The sequence below is a fragment of the Lissotriton helveticus genome, chromosome 2_1 (assembly GCF_964261635.1).
Source record: "Lissotriton helveticus chromosome 2_1, aLisHel1.1, whole genome shotgun sequence".
Lineage (NCBI taxonomy): Eukaryota > Metazoa > Chordata > Amphibia > Caudata > Salamandridae > Lissotriton > Lissotriton helveticus.
The window spans coordinates 1,367,555,562-1,367,575,539 of NC_136059.1; the positions used below are offsets into that span (position 1 = coordinate 1,367,555,562).

The 19,978-nt window shown below is 49.3% G+C and overlaps 1 protein-coding gene across 1 annotated transcript in view; it reads left to right on the plus strand.

The window, feature by feature from the left end:
- Positions 1–19,615, plus strand: part of LOC144819756 (uncharacterized) — a 66,961-nt gene extending 47,346 nt beyond the window's left edge. The window contains exons 4-6 of the mRNA XM_078677517.1: positions 16,584–16,673; positions 18,169–18,312; positions 19,225–19,615. Coding sequence (XP_078533643.1) covers positions 16,584–16,673; positions 18,169–18,312; positions 19,225–19,589 — 599 coding nt within the window. The 3' untranslated portion in view covers positions 19,590–19,615. The remainder of the gene's footprint in view (positions 1–16,583; positions 16,674–18,168; positions 18,313–19,224) is intronic.
- The last annotated feature ends 363 nt before the right edge of the window (positions 19,616–19,978 follow it).

The window sequence follows — 19,978 nt, forward strand, 5'->3', positions numbered from 1 at the left end:
TCTAGGGCCTCACTGTGTTAGCCCCACAGTCCTGGACACCCCGCGGTGGGTCCGACGGATTCGCGCTCTCCCTCTCCCGGCCCTCTCCGCTCACCGCGGGGGCTGCCTGCACCCTCCGGTTGTCGGGCGCTGCTGGACGTCACCTCCTCTCACAAACGGCGGCGAATCGGGTGTCCGACCCCCCGGTCGCCGTCTCTAGGGTCCGTCAGCGGTCAGGAGCACATTCTCGCTGCGCAGCGGAGGTGGGCGCCGGCGGACACAAAATGGCGGCTCAGGGACCAGTCCCCTCTCGGGTACCCCGAGTCAGCTTCCACAAGCCAGTCAGCGCCCCAGCGGGCGGTCCAGTGCTGCCGCTGCACTCCCCGAGTGTTCTCCCTGATTCACCCCCACAGGCGGAGGTTCCTCCACATCAGCAGTAGCGGGCCCCCTCCGCTACGGGCCAAGCCAGGCTTCACGCCTCCTGCAGCAGTCCGCCAGCAGCACCCCCCCCCCGGCAGCGGACTCACGGCACCCTGTTCTTCCGTCCGGTCCCCGGGCACCGCGCGGCGGGGTCAGGCGGCTCCTTGTCCCCTCTCCTCCGGCTTTCCCAGCTCACCTCGGGGTCTTCCCGCTGCCTCCAGCCGTCGGGCGTTGCAGGGTGTCACCTCCTCATGCAGCCGGCAGCGGATCGGTTGCCCAACTTTCTGCTGTAGGACTCGCCAACCGTCAGGAGCGCACAGAGTCAGTCACAGTTGGCCTCAAAATGGCGGCTCGTCGTCCAGTCCGCTCGCGGGCACCGCGAGACACCCTCCGTGGGCTGGTCAGCGCCCCAGCAGGTGAACCGGGGCTGCCGTGGCACTCCCCAGACGTTCTCCACAGCTCTCCGCCGCGGGCAGGATCCCTCCGCAGGAGCAACTGCAGGTCCCCTCCGCTACGGGGCTCGGACGGGGTTCGCGCCCTTTACTGCGGCCCGTTAGCAGCTCCCTCACGGCAGCGGACACTCGGCGTCCCAGTCCTTCCGCCCGCTACAAGCTGTACCGGCTGTGTTCCCAGACAGTCGCTCGGCTCCTCCGCTCCACCTTGGCGGGTGCCCACCGCACCATAAGGGGAATTTTAGGATAGATTCGGGGCCTCGCTAGCGGAGCTCTAGCAAGTTGCGCCCGCCATGTTGCCCGGCTCTTGCAAATGCTTGTTTTTAATTGTAATACCACCACAAACCGGGATGGGTGGCTCATTGGGCCACAAACATTTTCCTAAGTGCCATAAGTAATACGAAAAATATTTTTGCCAAGCAATTTTGCAATTTATTTCTCCTCAGCAACCATTAGTGAATATGAAAGCGACCAATGCAAAAAATATAGCTGACCCAATGCTTTCTGCTTTCTACAGAAATAAGCAGGAAGGGCAGTGGGACAGGCACTCGTTTGACCTGGTTTCGGGCACTGGTTGAGAAAAATCTTCAGGTGCAGGATTTTACTTGTGGTGAGGCAAGTGGAAAGATGTCCACTTATTACATCGTGCTGCCCGTGGGGTAACATTTGACCAGTAAGACAGACCCTCACGCCGGTAGACAGCGAGCGCATGACCTGCCTAGACTCCTGCGGGAGAGGATAGCAGGTTTTGGCCCTGCGCCATTAGCTTAATAGCGCAAAGCTGTGGTTGGACATTGCAATCCGGTGCAGCTGCAGGCTCTTGTCTCTCGAATGTACAGTGCAAGTCTCGCCATTTCACGGAGTGAAGGACGGTGACAGCCTCTTGCTCTCCCATAGAACAGTAGAGCTACAGTATTCCCTTGTAGTCTTGAATAGTGATGCATACTGACTCTGTTTTATGATTTCACGGCCTCTCGCAGATAATGCTGGAGTCACAGCTCCTGTCCTCGTACAGTGAATGATGGTTAGTGACAGCTTTTCAATCCACTCCAGTGTTTGAAGGCAGATTTTGACTAGTGCAAAGAATGATGTACAGTAACTGAGATTAATTGGCTGTTGGTCAACGTCTAAGGAAAAGGTGCACATCTGTTTTTATGCTCTATACGCAACCGCAAGTTACACTGTACTGTGGAACACTGCAATTCCCCTGTCTTTATTGGTTGATTTTGCTCGCAAGAAAGTGTCACTCATAGTTTTTAAATTTCACTCATAAATAAAGTGCAATTATGAAAATGTCACACATAAGCAATCTGAAACATTGCCAGCTATGCTCGGCTCTTGGCTTTGGTAATGATTACCTTGTATTGATTACAAGGCTTTTGTGGACACCGGTTGTACACAAATTCTATAATGCTCTTAAAGTGTTCGAATATAATGCTGTGTTTAAAAACTCAAAGTATGCAAAAGCCGAAGATGCGTGGATGTGAAAACCCCCTTCTACACACACACACCCCTCACGCTCAACATCTGAAACCGCAGTTTCCAAGGTGCTTTGTGTTTACATAACTTCTGCTCTGTCGTCTGCCTGCTTGCGTGAAATGGGGCACTTCAGCCACTGAGGGATGTGAAGCAGGCGTTGGTCAGTCGCAGGGCACTCTTGGTTTTGAGAATGCTTCATAGAACAGTTGTAGGGACAGTTAACCAATCTGTAGATTTATAAAGCGCTATTTGTTGTCTGTCAGGGTATCCAGGCGCTCAAAGTGTTTATTCTTTCTGGTTTCTCAATTTTGTGAGGCCTGATGACTCGGTCCTGTCCCCGGCCTCTCCGCAGCCCGCACCCCATGTAAACACACTTGGATATAAAACAGCATAAGTGTATTAATGCGGTAGTAGTGATGCCTGTTTTACAGAGGGGGGAAATCATTCAACAAGTATCAGTACCTGCCAATGGACAGTCAGCGGGCGAGCGGCTGTGAATTCTGCACTGTAAACTAGCCTGCTGTAAAATACGTTTTGCAGTTTGTAAGTGTGAGTCTGACCCCGAGGCCTACCGTAGTCTGGCCAGCGGCATAGTCACTGTATTGCCGCCCTTGTAGTACTGTTCGTTTCCGGCCCCAGAGTATGCCAACCCAGGACCCCTGACAGAAGCTCGGCAGACGCTCACCAGAGCCAAGTGGGGGCCGCAGGCGGCCAAATGGTAATGAAGCTGCTCTTTTGGCCGTCGCTGTATAACGTTAGTGTGTGTCCAAGGCAAGCCATGGACTCATAAAAGAATTATTTGAAGACAAAAGTTGCAGAAAAAGTTTAAAGTAAAAAATGTGTTAATTGATTTGATTTGCTACCTCTACCATTTAGCAGTTCATAAATTAAGCACGCAAACTATTGACTTGAGTCGGAGTGGTGGTCAGAGGGAGCGGTAAGTAACGAACAAATGCAGCACTTTCACTGTCTGCAAAATCTGCACCAACCACGGGACGAGTTTGCACAGAGTGCAGCTTTTATTATAGCGCAATGACAAAATACTTCTCTTTTTTATTGCATTTGTTTAGAACTATACATGTCATGTACCTCAGCCTCACTCTCCCCAAGCTTGCCCAGTGCCAGACTGTGGTGGCTTTGGTGACTTGAGTCAGCTGAGTGCTGTTGATTTATTAGGCACCTAACCAGATGGGGCCTTTCACATTCTGAAAGACTCTGCCTGGATCCACGTGGGAAAGGGAGGCCCTGGAATAGACTGATGCTACTTGATTGGATGCAAGGCGCCTGACATTTACACTATGTGCTTTATTTACCTAAGACAGCCAGATACACACACTGGTACCTTCACTTTACTTTTCGGGTCCTGTGATGAGTGTAGACACAAACACACAGTTGTATATACACAGCACACTTGCATTGCTGAGTGCAGGCACGAGGCAGAGACACAATCTCTAAACACTAGGCTAATTTTTGGTCTCGCCTAGGCTGCGCATGCGCTGTCTCGACAAGAAATGCTGTCTATAGAATGTGATGTTGGTAACCGCCTCATGTCCGTGCAGACTTTTGATTCATTTGTTCGTGTGTCACTTATTTTTTATTTCAGCTCTCAACACGACTGCTATACTTGCTTACGTAACCCTGCTGATGTTTAGGCTAGAAAACGCAACCCAATCAAAAGAAATGTTGTAGGACTTGGCCCTTCTGGCAGGTTCACCCCTAGACTTTTTGCTTGTAATGGTGACCTGGTGATGGTGATTTTTGGGTCTCTGCGCACTTTTCCCTGTGTCCTAGAGTAAAAGTGCGTGCGTGTAGTATGGCTGGCCTGCCCTCCCATAGGAATGCATGGGGAATGTGTGTGTCCATGTTAGTTCCTGATGTGTGGGGAGTGCAGGCTCGAGTTTGGTATGTGTGAACTCGTGAGAGTGAATGCTGCACAATGGTATGTGCGGCTTGCATGTGTCTAGTGGGGAAGTGCCACTTCTAGACATGGCTATGTGTGTGCAGTGAGGGTGCTGGAGCGCGCATCCCTATCCCACACGGGTGCGCGGAGGGGTGAATTAGGTTATCAGCCGATTTCCAAGCAGAGAAACTAATACGTTTGAGCTCTGTAGCCTCTCCCCTCAATCCCCGTGCAGCAAGCATTTCTCCATTGAGGAGTTTTTGCATTTTTGAGTGTAACCACATTTGGGTTGCATTTTCCTTTACCCACTTAGCAATTTGCTATTTAGGGTTTTGAAAGGGTTGCAGGTATGGCAGGGTGTTAGTGTACCCTGACCACCCAACTCCTTTTACATCATTTTGGTCCTGAAGAAAAACCGGTAACTCCCATTTGGTTTGAAACATGTAGACCTAACACATACCACAGATACACTAGGTCCTATTAAAGCCTTTATTGTATCAACATACACTGTTTTTAATATTGTCCAGTAGTCTTAGAATAAATAATGTTTGGATAAGTCATACCAGGACAATTTTTAACTCACTGACCTTTTTTTTTTTTTACATTCATCACCCACATACCCGCTCCACTGTATTCCAGGTGTCGCAGCACACCTTGATGGCATTCGGCTGTCAAGGTGGCCCCGATGATGAAGCATGTCACCGACCAGGTCGGTGAGTGAGGGGTTCCTTAAAAACAAAGAAGGACTTCTTCTTTCATACCAATGTCTCATTCCACCAATATTGGCTGTCTAGCCTCATCTTTGGTGATACTCCTTAATTTTGTTATATAGTCTAGTGGGGAAGTGCCACTTCTAGACATGGCTATGTGTGTGCAGTGAGGGTGCTGGAGCGTGATTGGCTGGAGCTGGCTGGCATGCCAGGCTCCAGGATGTCTGGATGGGTCTGCCCAGGAGTGAGTGGAGAGATCAGCATGAGTGATGTGTGGGAGGGCTGCTCCTGGTTCCTGATGGGGCTGGGCTTTTCCCACACAATGCTGGCTCCGCCCCCCTGTGGTGAGTCTAATGACCCTAGCCCTGCCAGTGAATGAAAAGGGTGGTTGGGCCCATCAAGGGTGCTCCAAAACCAGCTGCGACTGGTTTCTCCCCCACCCTGCACCTACAGACAAAGGTTTTATTAGTATAAGAAGGGGCTGTGTCCCCTCACATTTTGTTCTCTTCCAGGATCTTGCCTTAGGGGGCTGCTGCTGTTGCTGGGCCAGAGGACCGCCACTTGGACTGCCTCCCTGCCTGGAGGCCCAGTGAGCTGGCTCTGGGCCCAGCCTTGCCCCCTGCCTACCTGAAAGACTTCATTGCTGGCCTTTTTGGTTCTCTGTAGCCCTGGGGAGCGCTCTCCCTTGTCCCCAGCGCTGGGAGCGCTTTATTTGTGCCTTTTAGCACTGTGAGCGCTTTTCCATGCCTGCCTAGCGCTGAGAGCGCTTTTCTTTACCTATAGTGCTTGGGAGCACTTTGCCTGCCCTAGCGAGTGCCCACCTCGCTTATTTGTAATTAAGTTGCCCCCTGGCAGGTGCCCACCCTGCCAGGGACCTTGCCGCTAATTTTGTGCTTTTACGCGAGGGAGCCACCCCTCGGTAACTTCATCCCCTGCCTGCCTGAGACGGGCCGCCGCGCTGCCCGCGACGACCCGGAAGTGGTTGGGCGGCCAGCCAATCCCTGTGCGGCCCGACGGAAGTCCCGCCTTTGAAGCCGGGGCACGAGGAGCAGGGCTGCGGGGCTCCCGTGAGGAAGGGAGATCCCCGCTGCAAAGAAGAGTCCGCCGCCTTTAGCAGTACCCGGTCCCCAGGAGCCGGACCGGGTGACCAGGAGGACGCGGCCCTCGCCGAGGAGAGCCGCCGCAAGGCAAGAGATCCGGTGAGTGGGGCCGGTGCAACGTAAAGGAGAGGGGGGCGTCGGGTCACATTGCCGGTGCCCGCCCCTCCCCTCCAGTGCGAGGGTCTGTGTGCTTGAGGCCCGAGGGGCCTCCCTTTGCATGGGAGTCCCCCGAGGAGGGACTCCGACAACGGCCGCATTTGGTGCTCGAGCCTGACAGGCTCAGGGGACAATATTGTTGAAGCCCCGAGGCCCCAGAGGGCCGTTTTGCGATCTCGAGTCCAAGAAGGGACTCCAACGGTAGTGACGGGCCCAGAGAGGTTCGTGGGGGCATTATTTGCTTTGAGCCCCCAAGGCTCCCCGCCCACATTGTTTGTGTAGAGCCCCCGAGAGGCTCAGGGGGGCAATCATTTCACGAGCCCGGAGAGGCTCTAGGTGCCCCAAGTTACTTCGAGTCTCCAGGAGGGGGACTCCAACGGTGGGGGCCATTTTGTGTGCAGAGCCCACGAGGGCTCAGGGGGTATTGTATTTGTTTTGAGAGCCCAGAGAGGCTCTAGGGGGCATTTCTTTTGGCCAGAGCCTGCGAGGCTACTGCGTTGGCCCTCCCCATTGTCTGCACCAGTTGCCCAGCACTTTGTGGGCAACTGCTAGGTTTAGGCCCCTGACATTTGGGACACAGGGCGTCCTAGCCCTAGGGAGGTCAGTTGGCCTAGGGACTGCCACAGGCTGTGGCTAATGTGATTTTTGCGCAAATGTGTCCTTTGATGCACCTCTGAATGTGTTTTTATGCGTCATGTGCCTTGTTCCTTACACCTCTGAATGTATTGTTGATGCATCATGTGTTATGTGCTTATACCCCTACAGGTATTGTGATACTTAGGTGGTTGTTTTTTCTCCTAGTGCAGGTGGTGCTAGTGAGGTCCTGGTTACCAGTGATTACTGGTTGTGTACTTTGTTCTAATTTGTGCTACAGTGATTTATATTCCACATTCTTTGTGCTATATTCTATGTTCTAAGTGCTAATTTTACTAAGTGCTATTTCTAAAAGTGTTACTTCTAAAAGTGCTGATTCCTGACAGTGGTTCAGGTGGCCCTGTCTTGTACATATCCCCTGTAAATTCTGCCCGTGCCCATGGCACAGTGTAAAGTGTGTGTTTTCATCTAATGTGCTTTGGTGTAATACAAAGGCTATTTTTATATAACCTTGTGTGGAGTTTCCTTTGTGGTGGGCCTTGGGGGTTGTTGCTGGGGTGCGTGCGCAAATACTTAACTCACATCGCCTCCAAGTTTAGCCTTGCTGCTCGCGCCACGTTACCTATAGGGTGAGCAGGGTTATCTTGGCATGTAACTCCCTTGCCCTGACTTGGGAGTGGTGGTCTCTGACTGACTTTGGCGCAAACCCTGGCCAGCCAGGGATCCCATTTCTAACAAATGTGAAAACTAATTTGTTCTCATTGGCTGCTTTGTGTTTACTATAGTGGACCTTTTAGAATCTTGCTCCTATTTAAACCTGCTGACTACTACAGCAACATAATTCCTTTTTTCTAACCGTAGGATTTACAAAAGCGCCAGTTCATTGCTAGTGACTCTATTTCATTGCCGACTTTGTGTTTACTCTTTTGGGAATTTTCAACTCCGGTTCCTCTTTAAACCTGCATACTACTAAAGCAAAATATTTCCTTTTTTTACCGTTGGATGAGGTTGGTCTTACAAAAGCGAATGTTCATTGCTGGTGACTCAGGTAAGGGACATTTTCGGTGATAACAAAGATGTCGTAAATGTTACACTATAGTATGTTTAAAAAATACTTGTAAGCGCGATTTAAAATTTCTTGGTGTACGCCGCTGCTCGTCGCTCATAGACATGTGCTGCAGTACCTCCTGCTTACTCTGCTTATTAATCTACTAGGTCTGTACTTTTCACTGTAAATAGCTAGTATTTTTCTTGTCTCTCTCACTACCTTATAATTGTTGCTCAGTACAAACAATGTCACTCAGCACCACCACATTATCACTCAGCGCTACCCCAGCATCACTAAGCACCACCACATTTTCACTAAGCACCACCACATTTTCACTCAGCACCACCACATTTTCACTCCGCACCACCACATTATCACTCAGCACCACCACATTATCACTCAGCACCACCACATTATCACTCAGCATCACCACAGCACCACTCAGCACCACCACATTATCACTCAGCACCACCACATTATCACTCAGCACCACTCAGCACCACCACAGCACCACCACATTATCACTCAGCACCTGTCAGCACCACCACACCACCACAGCATCATTCAGCACCACTACAGCATCACTCAGCGCCACCACAGCATCACTCAGCTCCACCACATCACCACTCAGCACCACCACAGCATCACTCAGCACCACTCAGCACCACCACAACATCGCTCAGGGGCCCACAACATCACTATGCGCTACCACAGCATCACTGAACGCCACAGCATCACTCGTCGCCACCACAACATCACTCCGCGCCATCACAGCATCAATCTGTGCAACCATTCAACAACAACTGGTTCAAATATGTTCTCTCAATGTTTCAAGCTTTATTACAAATGTCACAGAAAGATGTTAAAATTTCACTTCTGTTCTTGGATTTTCGTCCCAATAAAATACACTGAACACAATCTTCACAAAAGTTATTTACAAAAGTTTAAGCTATTGCTATTATAAATTACAATAACTTTTATTTAAGTATTAATTATTTAAAAAAAGTAAAAGCCATTGTTATTTGTAATAGCAATACATCTAAGTCACGTACATACAACACATTGCATTACAAATGCTATAGGTGTCACATTTGCGAAAGTTAAAACTATTGGCATTATAAATGACAAAGCTATTAATTTAGCTATTTTCAAAACCAACACAGAAATTAAAAAAATTGCCATTTACAATACCAATAGCTCAAAATTTCCTAATGCGAGACCTATTGCATTGCAAATGCTTGTTTTTGATTGTAATACCACCACAAACCGGGATGGGTGGCTCATTGGGCCACAAACATTTTCCTAAGTGCCAGAAGTAATACGAAAAATATTTTTGCCAAGCAATTTTGCAATTTTTTTCTCCTCACCAACCATCAGTGAATATGAGAGCGACCAATGCAAAAAATATAGCTGACCCAATGCTTTCTGCTTTCTACAGAAATAAGCAAACGCAAATCCAGCATCATGGATTTCTTTGCAATTGCGAACAAGAGATCACGGTTTGATTCTGAAAATAGCCTAGTACAGCCCAGTGCGTGCTTGAAAGATGTACCTGCACAACATACAGAGAGTATGATATCAAGCCAAGGATCGATTCAACCTTCTCCACTGGAAGACTCTTCAACAAAGATCTTGGATGCTGGTGCCAGTTTTGAAAGTGATACCAGCTTGCCAGAGTGTTGGGACCATAATCAGTGGGCTCAATTTAAAGAAAAGTATCCATGGCTAACCAGTGAAAATGGTCGCCTGGGTGGCAACATATGCAGTGAGGTTAAGCTACTTGGAGCATCACAGGGTGTGGGTATGTCTAGAGAATGGGTCACTGGGAACATTTCTGCATCTGGGCCAACAAAAGCGAGCCAGTTAGGCTCACTGCGGAAAAAATTACATATGCATAACATTTCAGAAGCACATTGTCAAATCTGTTTTTATTGGTTATAGTTTTCACATAATCATGTCAGGCATCTCATATATAAACTTACATCCATGCATAAGGATGCTTGCCAACTTTTGGATGTGTAGCAAAATAGGATTCGTATGCTTTCTGACTGTACTTTAATTAGAAAGCGGAGCGCTCACGCAGGAACAACTGTAACTTAGATACGAAAGTCGTGATGCAACCTCTGAAGTTACAGTATAGAAGCAGTGTGTTAACCTCCTGACAGTATGTGCGGTTCTGTACTGGCCATTCACTTTGGTTATTTAAACAGATGGTTTACGTATGAAACAAAGGAACCATAACATTAGCAGCATAAACCAGTGCAAGTACATTTAACACCCTCTCCCCTTCCCCACATCCCGCCCCCGGGGCCCTCAATGTGTTTCATGGCTGTGATTGCATTAGCGTGACTGCACACGTACAGGAACTAGAACAAGGGTAAAGTTTACTGGAATATCACGTCAGCGCATTAGTAGATGGCGTGCCTCAGCTTGTGTGAACATTATCCGTTCCCTCAGAGTGTCTCCCGTGTCCCTCACATTCCCCTGAAGCGCACAAAGTATCTGTTCCTAGTGAGCCGCTATAGCCTCCTTCCGCAGACCCAGTGTTTCCTCCCTTCAAATGGCAATCCCCTCTGCCCTAGCCCATGCCTGAAGTGAGGAGCTCCACACACTCGTGTGCAGTGGGTCATGGGCCTTCCACCTCTTCGTGAGGAGGCGTTTTGCAACCACTAGTCCCAGATCCAGGAACAGGGACGTTACCTTGTCCTTAGGGTTCCTCCTAAAGTGGTGTAACAGGTGCTTGGGCCAGTCAAAGGGTCTGTTGCGACCTGTGCAACCCTGCAGCCGCCCACTGATTGTGCGCCAGTATGTACCTAGCCTAGGGCAACTCCATAGCATATGTAAAATCCCGCCCCTTGCTCGCTACACCTAGGGCTCTGCGCATCATTACAATGAAAGTACCTGTTAATCAGCTCGGGTGTGAGGTATGCACTATGGACGATGAATAGCTGGATTTGGTGGAACCTCATGTTTCTAGGAATACACACGGGTCTTTTTAGCATCCTTTCCCATTCCTTATCGGCCATTTGTCGCTCCAGATCCAATTCCCATTTACGGCGGAGTGGTTCTAAGTTGAAGGCTGCAGGTGTCCGCATCGACGCCGCAAACCAGCGGACCAGGTGCTTGCCTTTCCCCATAACGTGTAGATACTGTATGGTTAGATGTTGACTGGGCTCCATGGTCATAACCCCCCATTTGGCAGTCAGCTTCGCTATCAGGGAGCGATGTGCAAAAAAACCCCAGGGTGGTAGCCCCTCCTCTGCCACCAGGAACTCGTATGGTGTGAGCTCACCATCCCGGTATAAATCCCAGAGTGTATGAATATCAGCCTCCCGCCATTCTGCAAGTGTAGGAGCCGTAAGCACCCCTTCACCACTGGGGATCCTTCCAGAGGTATTGCAGGTGCGTAAGGGATATTTTTAGTGATATATAAATCCCTCCGATAACATTTGTATGCCACAGCTAAGAGGAGCGGCGTCGGCCGCACGACATTAGTGGCAGGGTGAAAAAACCTGGTTATTTGTTCCAGCTAATATGGCGGCAGTATTGTGGCCGTGTCGTCTCTACCCCTGTCTGCCAGCCAGCCAGCGACCCCTTGCAGTTGGGCGGCAAGTTAATAGTGTTCAAAACAAGGCGCAGCCAGGCATCCCTGATCCGTTGGCAGATTTAACTTCGCTAGTGCCAGTCTATGCCTAGTGGTACCCCAGATAAAGTCCCTTAACAGCCTAGTGAGCATGGTAAAGAAGGCTGCCTGAATAAATAGGGGCAAATTAACGAAGTAGTACAGGAGACGAGGGAGCATGACCATTTTGGCGAGCGCCACCCTGCCCGTGGTCATCAGCGGAAGTGTGTTCCAGAAGCGCACCTGCGATTTAAGTGCCGTAACTGCCCTCCCCAGGTTCCCATCAAACAGGTCAGTTGGTTGGCGGTAGATCTGTATTCTCAGGTAACGGAAGTTACCCTCCCTCCACTGGACTCGTGTACCTACAAGAGAGTACCCCGGGTCGACATTCCCCTCCCCAAAAGCATAAAGGCAGGATTTACCGGCATTCACTCGGAGCCCAGAGATGGTGGAGAAGGTCTGCAGCAGTTGGGCTAGCTGTTTAGGTATGCGTCCTATGTCCTTCACGTACACCAACAAGTCGTCTGCGTAAAGTGACACTTGATGGAGCGGTGGCGGCCGCACGACATTAGCGGCAGGGTGAAAAAGCCTGGTTATTTGTTCCAACGAGTATGGCGGCAGTATTGTTGCCGTGTTGTCTCTACCCCTGTCTGCCAGCCAGCCAGTGACCCACTGCAGTTGGACGGCAAGGTAATAGTGTTCAAAACAAGGCGCAGCCAGTCCTCCCTGATCCATTGGCAGATATAACTTTGCTAGTGCCAGTCTATGCCTAGCGGTGCCCCAGATAAAGTCCCTTAACAGCCGAGTGAGCATGGTAAAGAAGGCCGCCAGAATAAATAGGGCCAAATTAGCAAAGTAGCACAGAAGACGAGGGAGCATGACCATTTTGGCGAGCACCACCCTCCCGTGGTCTTCAGCGGAAGTGTGTTCCAGAAGCGCACCTGCGATTTAAGTGCTGTAACTGCCCTCCCAAGGTTCCCATCAAACAGGTCAGTTGGTTGGCGGTGGATCTGTACTACTAGGTACCGGAAGGTACCCTCCCTCCAGAGGACTCGTGTACCTCCAAGAGAGTACCCCAGGTCAACATTCCCCTCCCCAAAAGCGTAAAGGCAGGATTTACTCGCATTCACTCGGAGCCCCGAGATGGTGGCGAAGGTCTGCAGCAGTTGGGCTAGCTGTTCAGGTATGCGTCCTATGTCCTTCACGTACACCAACAGGTAATCTGCGTAAAGCAACACTTGATGGACAGCATCCCCCAACGGTATGCCATCCCCCAGAGTCGCACGCATTGCAGAGGCTAGGGGCTCATTTGCCAGTGCGAACGGTAACGGGGATAAAGGGCACCCCTGCCTGGTGCCTCCACCCACTGGTATGGCAGTAGAGACGTATGGGCCTAGCCGTACTCTGACTGTGGGGTTTTTGTATAATAGATCGACCATTTGGAGGAGCCCCATGTCCAACCCATATCGCAGCAGCACCGCCGACAGGTAGCCCCATTCTAAGCAGTCAAATGCCTTCTCCAGGTCTAGGTTGAGACATCCCGCCCTGGGCCACTCCCGTGTGGCTTTGGCCACCACCCTGAAGTATCTCCGTAAGTTCAGCGACGTACACCTTGCAGGGACAAACCCATTCTGGTCAGCGTGAACTAGGTGGGGGACCACCGGCGCCAGTTGTTCCACCAATACTTTTGCTTGGATTTTGCAATCTACATCGCCAGGGGTCTATATGATCCTAAAGCGGTGGGGTCTCTATCGGGTTTCAGCAGGGAGAGCAGGTATGCCTTCCGCATCGAAGGGGGTAATGTTCCCTCCTCTATCGCTGTGCTATATAACGTGTGAAGTAATGGCGTCAGGGACTCACGGTACGCTTTGTAGTACTCAGCAGGCAGACCATCTGGCCCTGGCGTCTTCCCAGAAGCCATGGATTAAATCGCCTCCCCAATTTCCTCTAAGGAGAGAGGGTCATTAAGCGCCTCCTTGTGCTCCTCTGAAACCATGGGCAGTTGGATAGAGTCCAAGAATCCCTCCAAGAAATGTCTGGGGCCAATTCCTCTGGCTCTGTATAATTGTGTGCAGTGATCAGTTAGAACTCGGTGTATCTCGTGCTGCTTGTACACCAGAGTTCCCTCCGCCGTGCAAATTGCTCCTATTGGAGCGCGACTTCCCTCTTGTCGTAGCAGCCTGGCCAGCAGGCGGCCTGCTCTATCAGCCCTGGCCTGGGTTCCGGCCGTGTGCGCCATGTAGTTATGGCATTGAAAACGTTCCCGAAGTTCCGCGTGCTGGGCGCGAAGTTCCCCCAGCTGACACGAATGTCTGCCCCCCCTTCTCCTTCATGTTCAGATCGTAATAGCTCGGCTTCTAAGCGTGTAAGGGAGGTTGATAGCATCTTACGTATATTCCACGTGGCCCCCAGGCAGTGTCCCTTGACAGCCACTTTGTGGGCGTACCATTCTACTAGCACGCTGCTGGCCGTATCTTAATTAATATCAAAATATGTTAGAATAGCCGTTCCCAGGGACGAGCGAAACTCTAAGTCCTCCAGCGCGCACGGCTGGAGTCGCCATGTGGGCACAGGCAGGCGGTCTGCCTCCCAGCTGATCTGGAACCATAGGGGGTTATGGTCGGAGTGTGTCTGCCCCAGATATTCTGATTGCGCAACAAGCGGGAGCAAAGACTGAGAACCCACCATCCTATCCAATCGGACATGCAAATTGTGGACTGCTGAGTAATAGGAGTAGATTATTTCGGTTGGGTGGAGGGTGCGCCACAAATCTTGTAGCGCCCAGTTCGAGAGCCAGTTCGAGAGCGCCTGTGCATTGGACACCCCCGCTGTCGTGCGGAGGGGGGGGGAAGATCTGTCCATGTGAACATCCAGCACCATATTAAAGTCCCCGCCAAGTAGCCAAGGGAGCCCAGCATAGGGGGTCAATACTAACCCTGGGCGTAGTTCGCGGAGCCGCACTCCGCGGAGCTACGCGAAGACGCACTTGCACTCCGCGAGCTTCGCGTAGCTCCGCGGACATGCTTAGTTGCTTGCTAGACCCGTTCGCGCGCCGTTTTTCGTCTTCGGGAGCGCGGTGCGCGTGTTCGGGGTGCTGCCTGCATGCTCGGGATGGCTAGCGCGCTAAGTTACCCAAGAGGTTTGTCCCGCCCGCTTGCGTTCCCTTATTTCCTGTTCCGGGTCACAAGTCACGTGTTCGCGTTGTGCAAGACATGTTCGGGAACTCATCTTCTCGTTCGCACTACAAAAGTGCGTGATCGCGCTAAATATCGCGCGAACCTACCCACGCGGTCGCGACGGGCGCAGCCATCTTGGATTTCACACTCTGGCTATGGTTTTGGGCCTACTTTAGCATCTAGCTGATATCTCTTCAATCCTGATCTTTTTACCCACTTTTTCAAACTTTCTTTAGTTATTACCTATCTCTCTCTGTGCCTAGGTTTATATTTTTCATTTTATTTCTACTTTTACAACTTTTTTTCAACTTTTCTATTGTTTTATTTTACTTCCTTCTTTTACCTTGCTTCTTCTTTCCCCTACCTTTTTGTCTTGAACTTTTCTTCTCCCCTCCACCCAGAACCATGGTGAAGGGCGCCAGCAGCATCGGCGGCTCAAAGGGCAAGGCGCCTGTGCCCCAAAAAACCCGGCTGCCTTGCCGCAGAATGCGCCCCTCAGGGGTGACGGCCCGCCAACTTTTTGGGGAGGAGGAGGTGGCTGCCCTGGTCTTTTTTCTCCAGCGCCACCTCCCCTTGACCTTGGCAGCAGGCGGCAGGCCCCGCTCCGGCTACCAGATTGAAGAGCGTCTCCGGCGGTGGGCGAAGGTGCGCCGGGCAGTCTGCCGCTGCTCCGGTATCCGGCGTACCCACCATCAGCTGACCCACCGCTGGGCAGACATTTTGGACCGGGAGCAGGACCTCTTGGACCTGCTTGGTGTCGAGGTCGTGGGTGTTGGTGAGTGGCTACCCAAAAAAAAAAGTGTGTGTATAATTGTATATATATATGTATATATATATATGTATATATATATATATATATATATGTATCTCTATTGTAGTATAAGTATTGTTATTGTATCTTTCTAAATCTTGGCTGAATAAGTAACGCGATGAGTGGTGCTCCTAGTTACATTTCCGATGTATTCCGTTATATCTACTGTAATTGTATGACACTGGTCTGTGCTGCTCTTCTTCACTGACTCTTGCGTGTTGTTTCAACTTGGCGCTAGCTTTTGCTGTTTATTGATGTGAGATTTTCTTTATTGTAGAGAACTGAAGTTAGTTAATGCTATTAATAGAGTCTTGTCCTTCCTTTGTCCGTCAGTGAAATAGCGGTGGATGGATAATTGTACGTAGTTTGCATATTGTATCATTTTTTTCACGGCCTTCTCTTCTGCATGAATCCTCCTCTGGCAATGAATGCTAAAGTTACTTTACCTCAGCCAGGGCCGGCTTTCGCATGTGCAAGCTGTGCAAGTGCACAGGGCCACCAAACGCCAGGGGACACCACATCAATATATATCCTTAATTTAATAATCCTCTGAGGATGGATGGATACATATTTGCGTGGCGGCCCCTTGCAGGGATTTGGTGCCTCCGGCTCTGTTCCACTTCCAAACACCCTGACTCCCCCCACTTCACTGGCCTCCGTGCTCCGCCCCGACCTCCTCTTCCGGGGCCCCCTACCTACGCTCCATGCCCAGGACCACCATGAGCCTAGAGCTGCCCCTGCCTCACCCCTCCATAGAACTGATGTAGTTTGTTTAGTGAGTGGGTAGGCTTAGCAGCAGTAGCATTCAGTCAGTAGCCGAACTATCTATGCATTTTGCTGGGAAAAATAAGAAAGAAATGCCTACTTACAGATAATTGCTTACCCCATTCTTGAATCGGTGGTGTTGTTCAGGTGTTACTGCCTCTGTGTTACTTAGTAATCTGCAAGAAGAATGTTTATGGAACATTTGAGTTGTTTTCTCCAAGTATACAGTCAGTGAATCCTGCAAGGCAGTAGTCATGGTAGATCAATGTTTGTTTCTTTTAATGTTCTAGCAGTGGTTTTTGAAATGATGTCTATGTTTCACAGCACTCAATGTTTTTCTCTTTCTTTATTATTTCTTACATGAACCACAGAACCCAGGGGCAAGCAGAAGGCTGGGACCGAGTCGGCGGGTGAACCACAGGCCCAGAGCTCCTCTACTGAGGATCCTGCTGCTGTCCCCAGTAAGTCCAACAGTGCTTTCTTTTGGAACAATGATATTTCCCTAACTTTCTAACAGAGCTTTTTTTTCCAACCGATTAATGACATTTCCTTCCTAAATAAATTTTGACAAATGCTTTTTTGATTTTCATTATGTTTTCAAATTTTTGGGTATCTGTCCCTGCCTTTCTGTTCCTTCAAAGAGCCTCTGCTATGACTCTCTGTGCTACTACTAGTATTAGACTGTCTGTAGGTAAGCTTGCCCTGTTGCCCACTCTTTAGTTAAGGTATTAATCTTTTCAAAAAATCTGTGATAGAATAGCTGTAGGCACAGGGTCCACTCCTGTCTTATGCTTTTTCCTCTGTAATGTCTCTGCTTTGCCAATTGACACCAACCAAGTATGCATCCAGATGTGGTCTAGTATTTTGTAAACATTAGTATACCACTACTACTCTTGTGGGTATTCTTCTATGCAGTCACATACATAACTATGTATGCACCAGAAAATTGGATGTTGGTGATAGGCAGGTTGGACCTTACTTACACCTCAGTCACAGAACTCTGAGGAACCCACAATTCACTGAACAACAACCTATATGGGCTCAGTCATTGGTCAATTATTCAATTATCCCACTCCTGAACCCCAATACCAAGATGCCCAATGCTTTTTTTATTACACAATCCATAACCTAAGTAACCCCCTTTTGCTCACTCACTCGTGTAAGTCTACAAGACAACAGACACTGAAAATATACTTCAGAGTCAATGTGGTACTTCAAAAGCTTTATTTTGTTAGAAGTAAGTAAGTAACATCAATGTTTTTAAGTTGTTCCGTGAAATACGTCAAGGGGCCCACCAGAAAAAATCCAGAGTTAAAAAAGGCTGAATAAAGTAATCTACATTTGTACAGCTAATAGTGCACGATAGGGAAATGTGGGAAATGTCGGAGACCCCTCACCATTGAACGTATACTGGTTACATATGCCTCTTTTTGGTAAGCTCTGGAAATCTCTGCTTCGTAGAAGAAAATCTTCTCATCTGCCGATAAATAATGACAAAAGTGGTGCACGTTAGACAGTATGAAATACATTTATGCAAGTTTTTTCCAGTCATGCTAAAAAAAAGGTGTAACCTTTAAGCAAACTCGATTCCACAATCCACATAAAAAAAGTAAATACGGGCCTTTTTATTTTCCAACCTCTTCAGGTGTATGCATTGAACAATCATGTGGCCTCAAAGGCGTCTTCTCGTACTGCGCAACAAGCTGCGAGGTAGCATGCGCAAAACTGTATACATTGATGTACAAAGGTTACATGGTTCAGTTCAAATTTCCAAGGACTAGAGTAGCAGATGAGATGAGCTTGGGTACCATACCATAACAAATGACTCTGCTGTACTATGCAATGTGGACTACTACTGATTACGTTGTACTTAACTGTTTTGCAGAACTCCATTCTTGGTGAACAAGTACAATGGGGGCTGTGCATCCATCTAAAAAGGTGTACTTATTTTTATAGGTGCAGGACCGGTACCATCCACCAGTGCCGACGGGGACAGCGGCGCAGCGTCAGCAGAGGCGATCCCGGAGGGGACAGGAGGACCAGAGGCACCTACACCAGAACCAGCAGCCGTGGGGGAGGATCCAACAGCGGTGGGCGATGGTAAGTTACATTCAATAGTGATCCGCATTACTTGGTGGGAGGGGAAAACTTCCTCACTGTACTCGAACTTGAAGTTCTACTGGACAGTATATGACGCCACCTTTATTTGTCATTAGCGAATTTACCATGCTTAGCATTACCACCGGCGAGAATTGATAAAATAACAGGCCTCTTCTATCTGACTACAACTCAGCTGTGAAAGGTTGGTGGCAGACTAAGTCTTATCCACAACATGACCGCGATGGATTAACAACACTAAGGAGATCGATTTTAAGTATGATGAAAGGAGCAAGGAAAAAGCACCAATCATCTAATATAGAAGGATACTTTGGAAACAGCAATGCAGGTGGCTGATAGCAGTCGGATGCATGGGTTGTTGTGGAAGCATGGAAAGGGGAAAACACAGCTGCCTGCGTGGTTGGGAGACACACCCAATATCGGTGGCTAGTATAGTCTCAGCAGCGGTGTTTTGGTCAAACCCAAAGGCAAGGGAAGGAGGGGACGACTGGATGTATGGGTCATTGCTGGTGAAACACAAACCACCTAAGGTTTGTTGCGCGATATAAAGAATGATAGTCTCTACTAGACATTTACTACTAGCTGCCCCCTGTTAATTAATGTTAGTTTGAGACTGTTCCCGGCAGCAGAGTATATGATATAAAACGAGATATGAAAAAGACAGTTGTTCGTATGTGTGTGACCGTTGAAGTACACCCATGCTAATAGGGCAGGCTAAAATGCCGTGCCAAAAAGTCCAACAAATTAATTATATAGGCCGTAGATGCAACACAATTTTTTGTACTCAGCTTGCTTGCTAGTGCTACTGTACTGTGTCACTATGTGTTGAATACATTTTGTGTTCTTGATTTGCTGGGATTTTGGATTACAACAATTCTGTCTCTTTCTTTATAGTTACTCCTTCAAAACCAACAAGAAAGGAGTTGGCAGTCCGGGCCCGGCAGCGGAAACTGCAGGCCATCGTTGAGGCCTACCGCCGGCTGGTGGCTCAGGCCGAGGAGGAGGAGGAGGCGGCGGCAGCAGCTGCTGCCTCTTCCAATGCCCCGGCCCCCAAGCCTGCAGGAGTATGTCGCCGTGGTCAGGCAGCCGCCCGCCGCCGGATTTTTTCATCATCGGCCGCCCCCCCACAACATGCATGCCAGTGTAGGTGCCGTGATTTTCAAAAAAAGATTCTCCTCCGGGTAGCGAGGCTCGAGGATGAAATGGAGGAGCGGGTGAAGCTCATTGTGGACAAACACTTGAAAGCCCGCCGGCTTTGAGATGGACCCTGTTTGTTTGCCCTTTTTTCAATCCTTTTGTTGGTGGGTGGGAATTGGGTGTTGGGGTTTACATTGAACTTGGAAATTTGGTTGGGGTTAGGGGAGGGTAGGGACAGCTGTGGGGTAAGATTTCATATATATTTTATTTTTGTATCATCTTTCTTTATATTATGGTAAAATAAATGAGACACAAAGTTATTTTCAAAAGAAAACATTTGAAGTTCATTTGTGTTTGTTGGGGGGGTGTGAGGTAACGGGTTTTTAGGAACCCGTTGGTGCCAGGGGATAACACCCGAAGACCTCTGAGTTCTCCCTTGTTCCGTACCACAGAAACACGGAGTCTTCTAGTCGCAGTCAAAGCTCAAGTTTTATTGGTAGCTACCAAGTAA